The following is a 20,523-nucleotide window of genomic DNA, read 5'->3' as shown; positions in this document are numbered from 1 at the left end:
AGAACGGATGCAGGGTATGCAGACCGGAAGCAGAACATGCAGAACAGATGCAAAACATGCAGAATGGATGGAGAACATGCAGAATGGAGGCAGAACACAGGCAGTGCATGCAAAACGGATAGAGAACATGCAGTACGGATGGAGAACGCATGCAGAACATGAAGAACGGCTGGATAACGGATGCAGGGTATGCAGAACATGCAGAACAGATGCAGAACTTGCAGAATGGGTGGAGAACATGCAGAACGAATGGAGAACGCATGCAGAAAATTAAGAACGGGTGGAGAACGGATGCTGAACATGCAGAACAGATGCATAACATACAGAACGGATGCAGAAAATGCAGAATGGATGGAGAACATGCAGAATTGAGGCAGAACAGATGCAGAACAGATGCGTGGAAATGCATGCAAAACATGCTGACTGGTTGGAGAACATACAGAACATGAAGAACGGATGGAGAACAGATGTAGAACATGCAGAATAGATGCAGAACATGCAGAACAGATGCAGAAAATGCAAAACGGATACACAACATGCAGAACGGATGCAGAACATGCAGAACATATGAAGAACATGCAGAACGGATGTAGAACGCATGCAGAACATGAAGAATGGATGGGGAACGAATGCAGACCATGCAGAACACATGCAGAACATGCAGACCGGTAGGAGAATATGCAGAACGGATGTAGAACCCATGCAGAACATGAAGCACGGATGGGGAATGGCTGCAGGACATGCAGAATAGATGGAAAACATGCAGAACGGATGGAGGATATACGAAAAACATGAAGAACGGATGCAGAACATGCAGAACGGATGCAAAACATGCAGAATGGATGGAGAATGGATGCAGAAGTAGAACATGCAGAATGAATGCAAAACATGCAAAACGGATGTATAACATGCAGAACGTATGCAGAACGTCTGAAGAACGTATGCAGAACATGCAGAATCGATGTACAATGTGCAGAATGGATGCAGAGCGGATGGAGAACATTCCGAAGGATGGAGAACATGCAGAACGATTGCAGAATAGCTTCAATTTCCAGAGCCAAGGCACACAGCAATGGAAATCATCAATCAATAGATTTGTAGAGCGCTACTTGTCAACTGTGACGGTATCCAGGCACTGGATCTTGCAGGACACAAGCTAGCAGCATGGTCTTGTTCAAAGTCTTACTTGTTTGATGAACACAAAGGATTCATCTGAGTCACAGTGCAGTTTTGGCGGAATTTTGCCTAAATACACAACATCCTAAGCAACGGCAACTTAAGCAAGTGAGGGGTTTGTAGGCAGCATCTATGAGATGCAGGAGAAGATGGTGCAGAACACCTACTAGTCCAGTATCCACCCGTTCTCAATGGTCACCTATTATCTTGGGGCTCCCACCTGAAGGAGCAGTGGGTCACTCCTATAACTGGGGTGTAGTTGAGAAGGTCTGCACCCACACTACGAAGAACTTTGCTAAACTCTATGTGGCACACCTTTCAGGGAGTACCAGGTTCACAGACATAAAAACGTACCGGGTCTGTCAGAGATTACTGAATTAGGACATGGGATGGCCCATCAAGTCTGTCCATAGAGACAGGCAAAATGTGAAATCATCACAATTTGGGGATTGGGGGATGTCAGTTCCCACCTAGGGTCAGTCTGCGAGTTAATGCAACCACTAAAGCAGACCAGTCTAATCACTCAAATAAATATTCCCAAAGTGTTCTAGGGCTGTAGAGGTATGCAGCCTAAGGAAGGAAGAGGTGGGGGCATTCTTCAGTTGTCAAACAACGTCTGTAAGTAGCTGCATGATCAACATCAATTTTTGAGGGAAAATGTATTACTTTGGTACAATTCAAATCAGGCATGCTTGTATTGCGCACGGCCACCTTCCATGGCCTCCTAGCACTAAAATCCACCAATGCACTACTTAAATCCTAATCACCAAACAGGCTAGTTTTTAATAAATTCCTCAATTCATAATTTTTTCTCAATCACTCAGCCTCAATCATGTATTTAATGAAATGTATTAACTAATCATTTTTATACAGCTGCTTAAAAAATGTAATATTGTTGCTCTTCAGGTTTCATAACATGTTGATACTTTATTGTAGGTGACACAAAGGGAATGCTGTGCGCAGAAGACACCAAAACCCACAAAGGAACCAACCGGGCGAAATCAGGTGAGGACAAACCGTACTGCAGAGGTGTGAGATGTATCCCATAGAACACCTCACCTATCTGAAGTGAGGGCATGAGGAAACACATTCTGTGCCCATCCAGGCAACTGGGCTAGCCTCATCGTGCGGACTGTGCTGTGTTTCAATTTGTTTACAAACTTTGGGACAGAAAAGAGAGAGAAAAGATTCATTACAGGTAAATGTGATCTCTGGTCCAATCAGCCATCGAGAGTTCTGGTGGCCACTAAACAAACAAACAGACCAAAGACCTACTAGTTTGCAAATGTCATCAGAGCCCTGAAATGGCTTTATTGGTCAACAGGACAAAATTATGCAACATGTATTTCTGTACCACATAGTAATTTTGATGCATTGGTTGAAAATGTTTTTTGTTAATTCGTTATATACTGTTCGGTTGTATATAGTAAAAAAAGAGATGTTAACCACTACTTGTTGCTCTGAAGGCATGAGTGACTATGCTAAAAAACTTTATTAGTATAAGCACAGATTTCAAAACCTAGTTATTCACTGCTTTGATGTCAGAGCAGTGACGCATCCGGCAAGAAGACTGTGCCCTGTCTAATGTTGCATCTGCCACCTCTACGAGATGCCGGTATGGACCCGGAGGAAGCATAGGAACGCGGGTGGTGTTGCTGGGCCACTAGCCACCTTCTCCCAGTCAGCCACGGGTCTCATAGAGCCGCTGACAGCATGTCGCTGGTCACAGCTCCAATATTACTAGCTATGTCTTTATGGGAGGAGGAGAGAATGGGTGGACAGCGGTGTGTGTGGGGGAAGGACAACAGTCGATTACTTTTAGAGGCTGTCGGACATCGACGTAGTACATCAGGATGCCCACACGCCATCAGTTGACCATGTACATCAACAGACACCCACCCCGACACAACGACCATCAGATAGTGATTAGTAAAGGGAGTTCCTTTACATTGGATTTTCTGGTCTATTTACACTGTGTGCTACAGCCTGTCAATTTTCCTCTCAATGTTAGTGTATGAGGGAAGGAAATGTAAGGGACGGGAAGGAAAGGGAAGGGAAGGGAAAGGCCTCAAGATGTGAAAATTCTTCTATTGCTAATTGTATTTCCTTACAAGCAAGTTTCAATTTTGTAACTTTATTCGGCATTTTACAAGAATACCATAAAAGTACAATTTAAAATGACAATAATACACAATTTAAAAAAAAATACAAAAACTATTCCAGTTGCAGTTCATTGGGCCCCCATCAAACCCCCACATATTACACATGATTTTGGGGGGCTCCCTTCAACAAGTCCCTCTTGTCTCTCTCAATTTTACTGCTAACCTCAAGAAATTCGTGATACAGGGCAGGGTCACAGGATCTTGAGCCACCTTAGCGTGCTTGAATTTAGCCTTTTTCAGCAGACTAACTAGAAAACGGTGCCTGGGCAGTGAATAAAAAGGGCATAGTAATACAAAATGAAGGGTGTCCTGCGGAGACCGAAGGTCACAGCCGCAGGGACCCTTGAGCCCAACTGAACTATTAAAACCTGCCGGATCGGCCAATAAATGATGTAAAAGGTTGAGCCTAATACGTGTGATTAAAAATCTATCATGAGGGTTATATATGAGGGCAAGTTAAGGTTCTATTCACTCACAGGTCCTCAGCAAACCATGAGCTCTGACTGTGTATTTACCCCATTCCCTCTCTTCTCTGCATGAGATTTTATGAATAAAAAACATCTCCCTCACTTTTACCAGATCCCGACCTATAATTTCAGTCGGCTTTAGGAAGAGGTCCTTGCAGCCTCGAAAGCGGCCTTTATATACTTTAGCCATTGGATATTCATTCCCCTGTCCCTACCAAGGCAGTCCATAATTATATGCCTAGTCAGCAAGGCCTCGGGATTAACCCAAATCTTTAGCCATGCTAACATTGGCCTAACCTGCACCTTGTCCCCTATAAATACTACCCCCAGTTCTTCGTGAGCCATATAGGAGGAAACACTCCATGGAACTTTAAGCAGCCTTCTCAAATATTTATTCTCCTCAACCTCCAGCTTATCGGAATCAATGAACCCCCAGAGTTCCGCACCATATAACACTTTAGAGCAGCAGATTGAGTTATACAAGTTCCTCATGTTCTCCGGGGACCAATGTCCAAGTCTACGGCCAAAATTTATAATTGCCCCTATGCTGGCCGCTAACTTACTACTGCGCTCCTCTATCAATGCTTTAAAATGTAAACGCCCATCAAATAAAATGCCGGGATCGAGAAGGCTCAGGCTATAAGTGCCTATTCTATAATTAAAATTCTTCCGTGATTTAGTCCCTGTCTCCATAACATGTGACTTGGTCAAGTTGGCAGACAAATCTAAATTGTTCATAAAATCCACAAAGCCATCTATCAGACGCTGTAGTTCCAGCGGGGTACGTGCCAACAGAACCGCATCGTCTGCGTAAAGCAGGGCGGGAATTGCTCTTCTACCTACTCTCGGTGAATCCACTTTTAAATTTGTTAGGGCTTGATCTAAACCATTTATGTACAGGGAGAATAAAAACGGAGCCAAAATGCACCCCTGTCACACCCCACTAATTCAAAGAAAAGACTCAGTAGTTCCACCCTATAAATTATATCTGACTTTAGCCGAGGTGTTCCAATGTAGGGCTCTCAAAATCTTAATAAGATCTTGATCTACCCCCAGATTACTCATTAGAACCCACAGCTTCTCCCTATTGACACAATCAAATGCTGCGGTAAGGTCCATAAAGGCCAAATATACCGCTTCATTATTGACAATGGTGTATTTAGCCACCAATAAGTATAGATTTAGGCCTTGGTCAGTTGTTGATCTTCCAGCCCTAAATCAGGGCCGGCCCTAGGCATGTGCAAACTGTGCACCTGCACAGGGCCGCCAAACCCCAGAGGCCGCCACGATGACCGACGGACGAGCCGAGGATCGGATCGGAACTTTGATCACTGGCGGCCCCCTGGCAGGATTTGGCGGCCTCCGGGCATTGGCAGCGACACCTGTGAGCGTTGTTGTTTACATTGGTTTCAGCAGACAGTTGGGTCCCAGGGCCGTCAATCTTAGCCCTACGACGACGTGACGGCACTGGGACAGCCCCCCGCGCGCTGTGCGCGGTAATTTACCCGCTCAGCAGTGACGCATCACTGTGCTTTGGTCACGCGGCTCCGACCCGCCTCACTGGGAGACTGAGTGCGATGATGGCAAATTACTAGCAGGGGTACTGCACCTGCGACCGCGTTTACCAGCCGCGTTGGGTACAGAGGCCAGCAGAGAGGTGAGTGGGCACTGGGGACAGTACAGCAGAGAGTCAGTGACAGCCAGCGTCTCCTGACGGTTAGAGTGGCAGAGGGGAGGAGAAGGGGAGGGAGTATTTCGGCTGTTGTGTAAGTAAGTTCTCTGAGGCCTGTGGCGAAATCGGGACAGCAAAAGACACACCAATTGCTTGACAATAATTGTCTTACTCTGGAACCCCGGTGGCTTATTACGTCATACCACGAGGGGAAGCTGTTCGTGTAGGTCTAAATGCAGTGCTTGTGTGCTTTTTCGTTCTTATTTTTGGGTTTACTTTAGTCCACGTAGTGTCTTTATCTACAACTAGCACCTCGGACAGTAGAATCAGAGCACTCCAAATGGAAAGTTAAGTGCAGAGGAAAAACACATGTGTCAGGTGGCATTTTCGGCCGTGTGTCTTCTGAAGGAGCAGCACTGTGCAAGGGGTCCTTACCTTTCCAGGAGACCGTTACCCAGGAGGCAATTTTCTAAGAATCCGTCATAAAGAGGCCCTAAACCGATGTTTTAATTACCACTACTTTACCCACCACGGTGGACAATCTACAACTGACTCTTCTGTAACATATATTTTTAATCATCTTCACTGAAAACCCATCCAAATTCAAACCTTAACCACACGTGAACTATAAATCTTTACACTAAGCCTTGAACAGACTGTAACGTGTGCAATATCACTAACCCTATATTTGATTTAACCCTAGACATCGTCCTATAATGTACCTTATAGTACTACTCTACACACCTTGTACCTCTGTGTCTGGTTGCTTAGTGCTCTGCATGTGTTGCTGACGTTCTTTCTAGGTGCTTGCCCCCTATCGAACCAGGCAGGGTGCAGGATCCTGAATGATTTTGATTTTGTTGTGGGGCACCACAGGAAAGTCAGGCAAGAGCATACCTTTAACATGGTTCTCATGCTCCTGGCCCCCACTCCCCAGACAACATAATGACTGTCCTTATATTATGATGTTCATACCCAAAGAGCTGAGAGGTCCCATGTACATACCACTTACAGGCTACCAGATTTCCTATATGGATCAAAGTTAGACTTAGCCCAGACTTGATCACCTTGGATTGTGGCTTTATTTTGCACGCAAGAATGTGTCACTCATAGTCGTTAAAATGTCACTCATAATTACTTTGAAATTATGAAAATGTCACACATAGCAATTTGAAACCTTGGCAGCTATGAGGAGCTTTGATTCACTCAGAATCCTTCAGCACAGGGAGCGCGGCCGCGGGAACCCTCTGGTAAGCAAACCTGCAGAGGGTGCATGCTTTCGGGGGTCTGGGGGGCTCCAGCTACAGGCCAGGCTCCGGATTCTATTCCCCGTATAACCCCCTTCCCCATAAAGTACAGGCCCAGTCACATTGGAGAAAGCCTGCTCCGGAATTAATGCATGCACTTCCTGCCGACAGCGCACAGTGTGATCTTATGAATGTCACTGTGTTACCCCATCCACGGCAGCTGCTTTTCAAACTGTGGTTAAAAGTAGTAAACACCACAGAAAGGAAACGACGGCTCTCTTACGTGGGTAGTTACAAAAATTTTGCAATCGAAAGTCTGGCTGAAAGAAGGCGCACACATTAGGCAAAAATATAATGGGTGTGCGAAGTTACAAAGTTTGTTTTTTGTTATTTTTGGCAACCGTTCTGAAGTTATGCTTCAAAGTTTTTCATAGCGCCACTTACTAGTGTCGAAGCCGTAACCTTTGCAATAATGTAATTGCCGCACGTATTCCTATCTAACACTAACATAGTTGTACGGAATAAAACATGCCCCAAGTAAATACTTATTATTGTGCAAGGCTATTTTGTTAAAAAAAAACTGTCCAAGAGGTATACTTGCAAATACATACTCTGCATAGACTTTCTTTCTAGGGTGACTAGTTTGATTAGATGAGAGAGAAAGGTGTCTTGCAGTCTGGTGAAACTTTTCTCATAATGTGGAAATGGGGGGGTGTTGGGCAGTGCCGGAAATGGAAAACATTTACTCTGGGTCTGGGAAGCCATAAATTGGGGTTCAAGGTCTGGCGGTGGAATGGGCGCGGGGTCACGAAAACAGAGTCTGATAGTCAATTTATAATTTAAAAAAAAACTCTACAGCAAAGAAATAGTTGACAATAAGTACAAATGTGACTGCGCACCTGTTCTCTGTGAATAACAAAGAGGCCATGTTTAGAAAAATACTTTATGGGTTGGGGCACCTGAGCCTGCAGAGATCTTGTGTGCCCAGCGATTTTTCAGGGCTAATAACGGTAAAATAACTCTGGTGGTTAATGCACTTGCTGAAGAGATATGTGTTTTGTCTCGTGCAGTTCTGAGTCATAGTAGCTTATACGTTTAACATGCCTACTGCAAATCAGGTTGTGAAGCCTGCAGATCATGTACTTGTATTTTATATTTCTAGGGAAGTGTGTAACTACTTTTGACACTGAGATGATTTTGTACTCGGAGTTCATAAATTCCAATCCTTTGAATATTGCAGTGATCTATGAAGCTCCATCAAGGAGTTGCATGTAACCTGCAAGACAAAGATTTAGAACCTTAATGTGTTTTTTCTCAATCTGTCATTACTCTAAGGTTGCTAAAAGGGTTCCTTTGGGTAGCAATAACGTCTTATTAGCATAGAAACCCCTAACCACTCTGGTGCGTTCTAAATCCTGGAGGGGTGTATGCAGATGAAAAGCAGGTTTCACCATAAACTAGCATGGAGGGATTATGTGCATGCTCCCCAGCACAGTGTATAACACGCAGGTGATAGATTTGAATGTTTTTGACCACTGTGTTGCTGCTGTTGTTGCAATAGGTCCTTCAGTTACCTGTTGGTCACAAAAATGAGGGTTCCTGCCATATAATGGTGAGATTAGTGAGTTATGTGCCAGCACCATAGAGCAGCATGTAAACTGCCAGGCATACGCTGGGAAACTCCATCTCAATATGAATGTTCACGTGTGTATGTGTGAGGTGCCTGAATTGCTTTTGAGAAGAGAGTAAGACTGTTCCTTGTGTCACCCCAACTAATGGTTCTGTATTAAGATAGACATTAAAAAGGCCAAACTGCAAACTGGAGGAAAATAAAAATGTGTTTTTATTAAAAGGTTTTAGACAAAAAAAAACAGACATCATTCTTGTCCAGACATCACCAGCTTGAAGAAACAGAAGTACCACTAAGGTCACTGCAGTCTAGCAATCACATCAAACTATATTTAATAGCAGCCCGTCCCAACGTTGTCCGGGTATGACTTGCTGCCGGCTAGTAGTATATTGTTTTGTAAGATTTCGTTTTGATAGCATTTCTTATCTGTGACAGGCCTGTGAAACGCTCCGATTCACAGTGCACTGCTGATGCACTTAAGAGTGCGCGTTCAGTAGTGTGTGAACTCGAGTTTCCCTACTTTATTTTTCCTTGCAAATATGAGAGTCGCATGTCTCCATTTTTTGTAATAGCACAAGAGAACAGTGAGGGTCCAATCTGTGGCCTATGGGAGTGTACAGGACTTTAGAGGAGCTCTTTCTTCGGTTCAGAAATTTCCTTCCATAAACATTTTTTGTGTGTCACAATGCCCTCCTCCTCCTAAATTGTATCATTCTGAGTCGAATTCGGAAGGGTAGGAGCAGCCGCTCAGGTACTGGTCAATTATCTAACGACTTTTCTGGACGTATTATTAGTAAAACACCTTCCTGAGCTCCGCCCCGTCCGGACCCCCTCTTCAGGGGCCCCCACCTACGCTCCCTGCACAGGGCCACCATGAGCCTAGAGCCGGCCCTGCCTAAATCCATACTGGACGTCAGTAATATTATGTTGTTCCTCCGCCCAATACATCAGGCGGGTTAAAACCATACGTCACAGCACTTTAGCAGTTACATCTATAAGGGAGATGGGGCAATACACATTGGGGGCTATCTCTGTTTCCCTTTTTAAAAATGGGGACTATTATAGCTGATGACCACGAGCGGGGAAGCCCCGTGGCTATGGCAGCATTTATTACTCTTGTTAGGATCGGGGCCCATAGATCCACCTTGCTTAGAAAAAGGTCCGGGGGATCCCATCCGGTCATGGTGCCTTATTTCGGGTGAGACCCAGGATACCAATAATGATCTTTTTCAGGGTAAATTCTAGTGTAACATTCCACCTCCCCTCCCCCCTCATTAATCTGTGCCTCACTATCCCCTCAATTATAAAGCCCTCTAAAATGCTCCAGCCACTGTTCGGGTAGAACATTGGATCCGATCTGGGGGCTATTTGCATCCTGAAAACAGGGATTATTAACAATCTTCCAAAAGATAGTCATGTCTTCCCTTTCGGCAGCTTCCCTCAAATCCTCCCAGGTTTGTGATTGTAGTAGACTCTTCCTACGCTTGACTGTCTGCTTATTAGTAATCCTGTATTGCATAACCCTGCTTTTGTGTCTTGGGTTTGTTCTTTGAGCAGTTTTTAGATCCCTTTGTGCAATGGAACACCCTCTATCGAACCATTTGGGATCATTATTGGGTTTGCCCTGCACAGTTGTCGCAAAAGTGGAGCTTTAGTGGAGCCTCGAATGCCTCCACTAAAGTTGTTCCTTCCACTGATAAATCTAAACATTCCCCTAAAAACTGTTTCCCCTCTTTTACAAGAGACCTGTAAAAACTTTCAACATTGATACTAGACCCTTTTTAGCGCCTGCCCTGATCCGTTACCTTCTCTACGTTTGTCCCTCCCCACCTCTGTGACCTTACTTGTATTTGACTCTATTACCGACAATATTAGGGGGTTATGATCACTGAAACCACTCGACTCTATTGAGGCTCCTATTAGCCACTTTTCAAGCAAGTGGGACACCAATCTAAAATCAATAAAGGAACTACAATCCCTTCCTTTAAATGTGGGGTTAGCCGATTTATTAGGCACCACAGCCATTAGTTCCATCGTACGTACAAGGGTTTGATCTTTCAACACCCTACTCAATTCCCTACCCTCCAGCGTGTGTTCTCGAAGTGCGGGCCCTCCTCCAAGCTACAAGAGGTCCAATCTTCTCTAATGGTTAACAGATTGGGACACAGATGACAGTTAAAGTCCCCAGCTATTAAAAGCATAGGTACCATTGTCGCCCCATCAGCGAACTAACATTTTCATCTAACTCTCTCACTCTAGAACATCCTGCATTATAAAAATTAATCAGAATTATATTAAGGCCCCTGTTATTAAACCGGAGGCCCATCATATGGTCTGAGTTCCATTTTAAATCAGTCCATACCCCTTCCAAACACAGATCTACAAATATTAGTAATCCTCCACTCGCTCTTCCGGCCACTGACTTGCTTGCAGGGACCCCAAACGATTTATACCCAGCTAGGTGGAAATTGGTGCAATCTACCTTCCAGGTTTCCTATAAGCAAATTACTTTAAATTTGTTGATAAATTGCAACCATTCCTGATTTTGAAACGTGGCTGACAGTCCTGCTATGTTCCTGGAGACTAGTTCAAAAGAGCTCCATAGGAGATTTGGAGAGAGGCAAATGCCTATCACTACTTTGACAAACCTCTGTCCTAGGTGGCCTTATTTTGCGAGAGGGGGGATGGGTCACATTCGAAAAAGCCAAACCTGATTGGCCCTCAGTCTGTGGGATTAAGTATGAGATAGCCACATTTGGAGCATATTCTCGTCCTGGTTCCTCTCCCTGTAGTCAATCCACTTCACTAAGGTTTCTTCCTGAGTTAAGTGGGGCATATTTGTTAGATAATGGGAGTACCGGCCCTCCCCCCTCCCTAGGGGGGACTGCCTGGCAACTATATGGGGCAGATTTACAAGCCCCTTGCGCCTCTTTTACGCCGCCGTTGTATCACTTTTGTGATGCAGCGACGGCGCAAAAGATGCGCCATGGCACGGGGTATTTACAATGTGATGCATCTCTGAGATGCGTCACGTTGTAAAGCCCTGCACCATGAGGAGGCGTTCCGGCGCAGGGGGGGAGGGGGGTTTCCGGCGCAGGAACGCCTCCTAAAAGTAGCTGAGTGAAATCTGCAAGATTTCACTCAGTCACTTTTAGGCCAATGCTGCGTCAAAACCCTGCGCCTGCTTGAAGTAGGCGTAAGGCTTGACGCAGCATTGGAAGAATAGGCCCCCAGAGCATTGCTGGAGCTGCATCACGTTTGCGACGCAACTTAAGCCATGTGCCGCCTTTGTGGCACAGATGCGTGACTCATCTGTGCTGTTTTTGCCCCATGGTGCGCCACATTGTAAATGCGGCGCATCATGGGTGGCGGAGCTGCGGCGCACAATTACTGGTGCATCACTGCTAATTTGCAGGGATGCACCAGTAATTGTAAATATGCCCCTTTGTCTCTCCTCCCCCTGGGCCATTAGGACTCTGTCTGTAAAAGAACCCCAGTGGTAACAGGCCGATACTTGAGCAGTCCTCCGCCCACGATCGAATCCTGAAAGAGTGAAGTGCCTCCTGTACAAGCCAAGGAAATCTAAAATTCACAACTATACAGTTCCCCTCGAAGACATTACTTGCCTTAACTATCCAAGCCACTCTTCTGGCCATAAGAATCTGACTATGGTTTTCCATGCTAAACCCTGCATATCTAGATAACCAATGGGATACCTTGTTAATCATCATTCTTGTGGGTTCAGCGATATTCTCCTTCACAGTGGGCACACCAACCAAAACTAGCGTATATGGGCTAGAAGCGGGTGGAAGATCTAAGCTCACCAGCTCTTCAGTTCCCTGAGCCCCGCCCCCAAATTTGCTGGCTTCTGAATTGCTCACTGGGGTCCCCCTCTTGTTGCCTTTTGTTGTTTTGGGAGCAGGCCATACACCCTTCGCCTCAGGTGCTTCGTTATTACCAACCCTCTGTTTCTTACCCCTGCTTTTTCCTCCCTCCTGCGTTTCACACTGTCTACCCTGCCCACCAACGCTCACACTAACCCTAACATTCTTCCGTGGGTCTCCCCGACCCCCCCCCCCCCCCGGCACCCCCAGTGACTCTTCAGTACCAGGATGCAGCGGCTCAACGAGGTCGAGGTGTTGACCTTCCACCTCATAGGGGCTCTTTCCTTCGCCACTGACGATGCACCTCTCCTCGGTCAACATCCCCAGTTCACTAAGTTTGTCCTAAATGAACTCTAGTTTCTCCAATAGCGGTTTGAGGGCCCTGTCTTTTAAACTCTGGAATTTGGCCCAAATATCACAATCAGTACCCATTTCTCTCGGCTGCGCTTCGCTGCTAAACTCCCCAAATTAGAGTAAATCAGCGCTACTCTTATTATTGGCTCGACCGTCTGCAGTATAGACTTGATGGGGGGCCAAATTGTTCTTTTGTTTACATTTAGATTTAGTGCCAATAAATCCCCCGCCCCTTGTATATTTCATTAAAGGCCTGGCCTTCACTGTGTTTTTCTCGCTGCTTCCCAATATTGCCTTCTTTTTGGAGTGTGTAATCACAGTCCCATCTTTTTTGGCCAATATTTGACTTCGATATGGCGAGACGGCAATGACTTCTGATTCCGAGATTAAAACTTCACCTACTTTTCGCGAGCCCAGGCCTAGACCTGTGTCCCTCGTGTCGGCAACCACACCTTCCTTACTGGGCGCTGCCGGGACCATTTCCACCTGCACTTCCTCCATTAGATCAGCGGTCACAGGGCCCTGCGTATGACCATCGCCTTCATCCTCCTCTACGTCTGTTATCGTGGCTTGCTCTAGGGGCCTTAAAACAGGGGATTTGGATAACGCTATGGGGCCAAGTGAGGAATTAAGTCCATGGAAAATCTTCATTCTGTCAGCTGGATTTGGTGCGTTAGGAGAGATACAGCTTTCAGAATGAATGCATCTAGGGTGCCTGTCACTATGCCCTGCTGGTTTACGCTTACTCATAGTGATAATTGCTCCAGTGGTAGGTACCAGCAATCAGCATTCACCACTTCTGGTACACAAAACAGTTCTCCTCAGTTAGTTTGAGGCCGATATTAGGGGGTGGCCCTTCCCTACCTCGTCCTGACACGGACGGGCACAGACGGGCCCGCCCTTGGTCCTTGGTCCGGGCTTTGTGCCAGTGTTGCCAAATTTTTTCACAACTTTCAAGCCCAAAAGCAACGAAACGGTAGCCCAAAGTAGCAAAAAGTAGCCCAATTTTGCCACTCCATTAACTTACGTGTAGCCTGACTACAACATTCACAAATATACTTCTATTTCAAGGATTATATGTTTACCTCCCACATTAATCAGATAACTTACATTTTGTACACTGAAATCAAAGTTGGTCTGTCAGGAAAACTGTCACTCACTTGATATCGCATGGTGTGGAGCAAGCCGGCCCAAAATATTCTGGGTTCAATTTGGGGGACTGCAAGTGCGGAAACGTTCTTCTTGGGAAAGGTGCTCTTCAGCTTGCATACTCACGTCAGGCCCCCCAGAATAACGGCAATATAGGCCAATGCTTCATGTTTTTTCACACTTGTTTGAATTCTCTCAAAGCAATGCTTAACATCTCTTTACATACGCAAATTATGTATGTTTCGTACTTTTTGGTACTCATCAGAAGAGAGCAGTTCGAGGCATGGGGTGCAGGGCTTGCTGCTTGCAACCTGTAACTGATGTATGCACATCATTCAGTTCTATAATATGCACAATACTGTAATTGTATTTATATAGCGCTTCCACCCCAGAAGAGGCATCAAAGCACTATTCCGCGAGTAGCATGCTACTCTGGAACCCAAAAAGGATTAGTGGTGGGTTAATATAGAGAAATATATGTTAATTTGAGTAATGGACATGTGAGTCTGTTAGTTGCATTGAATGGGATAATGGAGGAATAGAAGAGGGAGGCGTCTAGAAAGTGTTATTTAGGAAATCGTAGTAAAATGAGGTTTGAGGTGGGTTGAGGGTGGGATAGAGGGGGGAAGAATCTAGAAAGGGTTATTAGGGAGATCATAGTAGTAAGATGAGGCTTGAGATGAGTAAAAGGAGAGATGGAGGAGGGACAAGTCTCTAGAAAGGGATTTATTCTCACAAGTGCATTGTAAATGGGCATGAACCAAACATTTCTTACCCAATTGGCACCCCTTAGCCCTTAAAATAATGTTCCCAACATCCAACAGTGCCTTTTGCTCCCTAACATGAAGGTAATACACAATGATGTAGCTGTCAAACCCCAACCAGCACAGAATATAATTGAAAACAGACTATAAAGAGGTCTATGTTTTAAACTGTGCATAGAAGAGACAATGGCCTGAAATAATTTGAATGTTCATACCAACCTGTTTCATTTTCATGTATAGAAAACAGGACATTTGAAGGTTAATAAACACAACTGTACAAAATGCACTACACACAATATTACAAATGCACAGGACACTTGAAACCGCCAAATACGCTCTGCTGGATTTGAGAACACATTTTGCATTTTGTCATTTTAACACTTAAAATGTTTAATGAATCAATACATTTTGTAACAATTAAACAATAACCTTGCAACTGAAAAACGTAGGAAAATCACATTGAGTCTTTTTAATTAGGATTTGTCTTTGTTTTACATTTTAGTGTTCAGCCTGGATAGGTCAATGGGTTGTGCGCCTACTGCAGAGACTGCCCTTTAGCCTCCAGGCAGTGGTTCCAATCCCAGCTGGGCTAACCTGGCCCTTCATCCTTCTGAAGTCAGCACAGAAGGCAGCATAGCAGTGTATGTCTGTCACGTGCTCAGGAGAGACAGTGCAGGTTCTGCTGAGTGGTCTGTGAGTGCCCATGGGGGACCAGTGGAGTCACGCCCTGTCTGCCAGTCTGCCTGCCATGCTTTTCAACAGTGCCTGGCTACGAGGAGCACACAGCGTCACTCATTAACTCCCATTGATCAAGGCGCACAAAAGCAACATATTAAAAGGCAATCAGTCTAGGGCTTGAGCACGGACGGCTCAGCCAGCTCCATCTGTAGTGAAAGCGCCCATTGGGCGTGGCGCTTGCAATACAAAATAGGCGCTTGCTCTTCTTCTGAGGAGCGCGTTCAGGGAAGAGGGGCATGGGGGCCCTGGAGCGAGGAACCTTAATGCACGGGTGAGGGCTTACCTCGAGCTCTGAACTCGCACTCGACTGCTGCCCTGACTCCTTCACAACGATACAGTGTGATCTTGGGCAAATCACATCAAGGCCATCAGTCTCAGTCAATTATTGAAGCTATAAAAACAACCGGATCCTAAATTAAATGTCAGAACTTGGCTGTGTGGGTTAAGTATCGATCTAGGAATCTGTACCTCACTCAGCCTTTCATCCAACTACAACCATGAAAAGAGCGCCACTGAGCTGGGACATAATAAAAGCTGCTACGAAGGAGTAGAGGTCAGGCGGTGTTGCTGCGACCTTGACTGGTGTCACTTCTGACACATGTATTGATAACGGGACAACATTATGACTGCTCTGGCATGCCGTGTGCTCCGCCCCGCTAGGTTTCCACGCAACTGAATGTATTGTGTTTCTGTGCGAAAGAACACAGTCCAAGCTTTCTCACTTTGAATGTTGTTTGAAAAATTTTGTTCACTGCCACTGCCTCCTGAAAATAATTTATAGCCCCGGCCCTGACAATAAAGTGCCGGTGCTGAGCACCGGCACAAATTAACCACTGACCTCACCTTTAAACTTGCTGGGGACGGCCGCCGGTGCAATCTGCAGAGTTCACAGGAGAGGAGGGGCTGGGGCCGGGAGGAGCAGCTGACTGCAGGGCAGGCTGAGGCTGCTACAAGTCGAAGGCCAAAGACGAGGAGCCACGCAGAGGCCTTGTCGTCGTAATCAAGATGGTCGGTCAGTCAGTGGTACTGGTCACTCTCCCTCGCAGTCCGTAGTCGCCGCTCAGCTCGGAAGTTGAAAAGGAGGAAGTGGGGGGGGTCCCAAAGATAAAGGGCAAAGGTATGGGGGGAGGCAGTACCCTACCTGACGTGCCCACCACAGCACCACTGAGTAAATAATCTGACCCACGATTGGGTCACAGGAACCCCAGGGCAGGTCAGCACACTTTTGGGGGCAGGTCGGGAAGTCGCTGCTGGTATAGCAGGACCCTCATTGGAAGCAGCTTCCCGCCTGCAAAGATATACGGCCCTGCAGGTGTTACTTGTGGGCAGGGGCCGCAGGGCACAGACACCTCTATGTCAAAAAGGGGTGTGATGAGGAAGGCAACCATCGGCTGCAGCGTGGGCGGGGCGGCGCCGCACAAAGCTTTGAATCCGCTGCACACTCGGTGGATTCTAGCCCAAATTTCGGCAGCCCGCCCAACACGATTTTTTCTCGCGCAATCGGGCAAAATATCGCCCAATTGTGCGAGAAATAGCCCAATCTGGCAACCCTGCTTTGTGCGCCCTGCATCCCGCTCGCATCTCGAGTAGCGGGTAGTCACCGCGAGATTTAAGCGCTCCTGCGTCTCGCAACTCCCATCACTCAGGGGCCGTGTTAAAAGTTTCTGCAGCCCTGGAATCAAGTAGGCTGCCGCTCCGCCGGTAGTTGCCGCGAGATTTAAGCGCTCCTGCATCTCGCAACCACCGTCACTCAGGGGCCGTGTTAAAAGTTTTTGCAGCCCTGGAATCAAGGAGGCTTACAAGCAAGTTGATTTCAAACACCATTGCGGTGTTAACCACTTTTCGAGATTCTCAGTAGCGGCTGATACCCATTGTTGTAGTAAAGAAGCAACAGCTCATTGAAATGTGTACATTCATAATAATTCCCAGGTTTTCAAAGTGTTGATTGACATCAGCTTGTCAATCGCAGATCGTCAGCACTGGATACATTCCAGATTTTTCGGAAAGCCATAGACTATGTAAATGAGTTACATATATATTTACTATCTGTGCATTTACTTTACGTGTATCCTTAAAATTTAGCAGCAACCATCCCTTCTGAAATGACATAGAGCCCCCACTGATTTTAAAAGATAATGTATTGGTGTGTGCCTTACAAAAACGATGTCGCTAGGATGATATGACAGTCCCTCAGAAAGAACACCCATAACCACATAGTATAACATGAGGGAACATTCTTATGTAAATGCAATATAAATGGTAATGTTGGACCTGGCCCTCTCTGCTGGGTCACCCACAACCATTTTGTCTTTCTCCCTGCACTTTATTGCTAAATTTGTTTTTGTTGGCCATAGGAATTTGTGCACTTTACCAGTGCTAACCACTGCAAAGTACATTTGCTCACTCCCATATATATGGTTTAATTGACTTACACCTGATTGAGATATTTAATTTACTTCTAAGTCCCTTTCAGTGTGTTATACCATATACAGAGGGCCTGTAAATTAAATGCTACTAGTGGGCCTGAAGCATTTATTGTTTTCATCTACTTAAGCAGTACTTTAACCCATTCAGTGCCATGGACGTAACAGTTATGTCCTTGGCTGCAGCGCTGGTGTGCCATGGACGTAACTGTCCATGAGATACAAACACAGAATACCTCTGCTGTTTTCAGAAGAGGGATTTCCTTTTTTTGGGGGGGCCTCTGGAGGAGGGGTAGTACTTCCCCAAGCTCTCAAGGCATTTTTTTTCATATGTAATGACGATCGTACTCATGGCTCGCTAACGTCAGCTCCCCGAGCACTGAATAAGACGAGAGGGGTACCATGGGAAAGAGGAGATTCTCCCCTTTCCAGTGGTATTGCTCCACCCTGGATCTCTACTTGGGATTTACCCACAAGGCACCAGGGAGGGAGGAGCAGGTACTTGGGCAAGGGGTTTTTGCTCTCCCCATAGTAAATTGGACAAAGTTAACTTTCTGACCCCCTGAGAGGCAGATGGGGACAGTAGCACCCAACCTGCCTCGAGTGGGCAGAACGCACACTAGACACCAAGGATTCTTTTTTTTAAGGGTAGGGGCGGCTCTAAATGGACACAATAATGCTCCCACCCCTCCCAAAAACTAGCAGTCTTTTCTACCCCCTCTGGGGTGCAGATGTGGCCAATAGCCCCCGTACTGCCCCTCGGGGGGGGTAGAGAGCCCACTACCAGGGACTTTTGTTTATAAAAGAGGGGTTGGGGCTTCCCTCAATGGGCATACCAAGGCCCCCATCCCCAAAACAAAATGGACAGTCTTTCTGCCCCCGGGAGGCAGATGGGAGTTAATACTCCTGCTCACCCCCCCCCTGGTGTTTAGGGGGCAGTAAGCCCACTAGACACCAGTTTTTTTATACTTAGGGGTGGGTGCTGCCCTAAATTAATAATAATAATAATAAGCATTTATTAAGCGCCTGGCTGCACAGAACTGTGTGTCCCCGCGCTGACTGCAAATGCAAACCATCTAGAGGAAGCAGGCGAACGGGGACTAGTTTTTGGGAAATAAATGAGTTTTGAGTCTGGCTCTGAACCTTGTTTCAGATGGCTCCATACGTAGCTGAATTGGCAAGGCATTCCAAAACTTAGTGGCTAAATAGCGGAAGGATTTTCCTCCCATCTTAGCTTTGATGATGCGAGGGATTTTAAACAGCATCGTGCCCGCTGATCTAAGATTTTTGATCGGCCTGTGGATGGTCAAGAGGCCTCTTAGATAGCTAGGGCCTTTATTTTGGGCAATGCGATGTGTGTAGCGGAGAGTTTTAAATATTATTCTTTCTTTGACAGGGAGCCAGTGAAGCTTGGCAAGCGCATTTTTTGTCGATGCTCTACGAGGGAGACCGAGCACCAGTCGCGCTGCAGAATTTTGTATGCATTGTAACTGGTGCAGGCTCTTTTGATTGAGACCCAGTAAAAGAACATTACCATAGTCCAGATGGGGGGATATTAGGGCATGGACTATGGTTTTTCTTGCTTCAATTGGCAGCAGGTCAAGTACTTTGCGCAGCACTTTAAGGGTGCTGTAGCATTTACCTGTCACTTTGTTTACCTGGGCTCTACCTGAGAGATCTGGGTCAAGCATGACTCCGAGGTTCTTCACCTTCTCTGCAGGCACAGGAAGTTCTCCCAATTCGCTAGGCCACCAGGCGTGTGACCAGACGGAGGGATTCTTCCCTACAATCAGTACCTCCGTTTTATCTCCGTTCAAACGGAGGCAGTTGGCGTTCATCCATGTCACTATCCTTAGCATACAGTTTGAGAAGTTGGAGGCTAGGTCTCTACTGTCTGGCGTTATTTTGAACACCAACTGGGTGTCGTCAGCATAGCTGACAATGTCCACCCCAAATTCCTCTACAATGTGTGCCAGGGGTTCCATGTAGATGTTAAATAAGGTAGGGCTTAGACTTGAGCCCTGTGGAACCCCATGGCTAACATTGCGAGGAGATGACTTGAAGGGTGGGCAGTGAAGTTGGAAAGTTCTGTCAGAGAGGTATGATTGGAACCAATTGAGGGCAGAGTCTTTAACTCCCATGTCTGAGAGCCGAGACAGCAGCGTGGTGTGCAGCACGGTATCAAATGCTGCACTTAAGTCCAATAGGACCAACGCTGCTGTCTCTCCCTCATCCACCAGTTTCCGAATCTGTTCGGTGGAGAACAGAACGGCTGATTCCGTTGAATGGCCTGCTCTAAACTCTGATTGGGAGGGGTGGAGGAGAGATTCTTTCTCCAAAAACTCCATGAGTTGGAGATTGGCCACCTTTTCTATGATCTTAGCACAGAAAGGGAGAAGTCAGATTGGTCGCAGATTTTGAAGCTGGGTAATTGGGATGTTCGGTTTCTTTTTTAGTGGTATTACCTGGGCAGATTTCCAGTTTCTCGGGACAATGCCATCACGGAATGAGGTTGTGATCATGTTGCTTATATGATCCAGTAGTACGCTTTCCATGACCGCTTTGTACTGTTCCGGAGGGCAGGCGTCCATAGGGGAGCCTGAACCAATGGTGTTTATAATATTCATCAGTTCCTGTTTGTTGGGGGTCCTGAAATTGGTAAACTGGGGTTTATGGGGGCAGACGTCTAGAGTCTCTGCCTTATTATTATCTGACCTGGTGCTGCTGGTAAATGTGGCATGAATATTTTCTACCTTTTTCACGAAGAAATCGGCTATTTGTTCACATATCTCTGTGGAGTAGGTGTCTTTAGTATCCAGGCGAGATAGTATGGTGATTTCTCTATAGATACCGAATA

At 46.1% G+C, this 20,523-nt stretch overlaps 1 protein-coding gene across 1 annotated transcript in view; it reads left to right on the top strand.

Moving 5' to 3' along the window:
- Positions 1-20,523, top strand: part of ELF5 (E74 like ETS transcription factor 5) — a 200,047-nt gene that overhangs the window by 161,105 nt on the left and 18,419 nt on the right. Inside the window, exon 5 of the mRNA XM_086959903.1 lies at positions 2,113-2,181. Within this exon, the coding sequence (XP_086816029.1) occupies positions 2,113-2,181 (69 nt within the window). The remainder of the gene's footprint in view (positions 1-2,112; positions 2,182-20,523) is intronic.

The sequence above is a fragment of the Lissotriton vulgaris genome, chromosome 2_2, assembly GCF_964263255.1.
Source record: "Lissotriton vulgaris chromosome 2_2, aLisVul1.2, whole genome shotgun sequence".
NCBI lineage: Eukaryota > Metazoa > Chordata > Amphibia > Caudata > Salamandridae > Lissotriton > Lissotriton vulgaris.
Note: the sequence above shows the minus strand (reverse complement) of the source record. Positions and strands in the feature narration are given on the sequence as shown.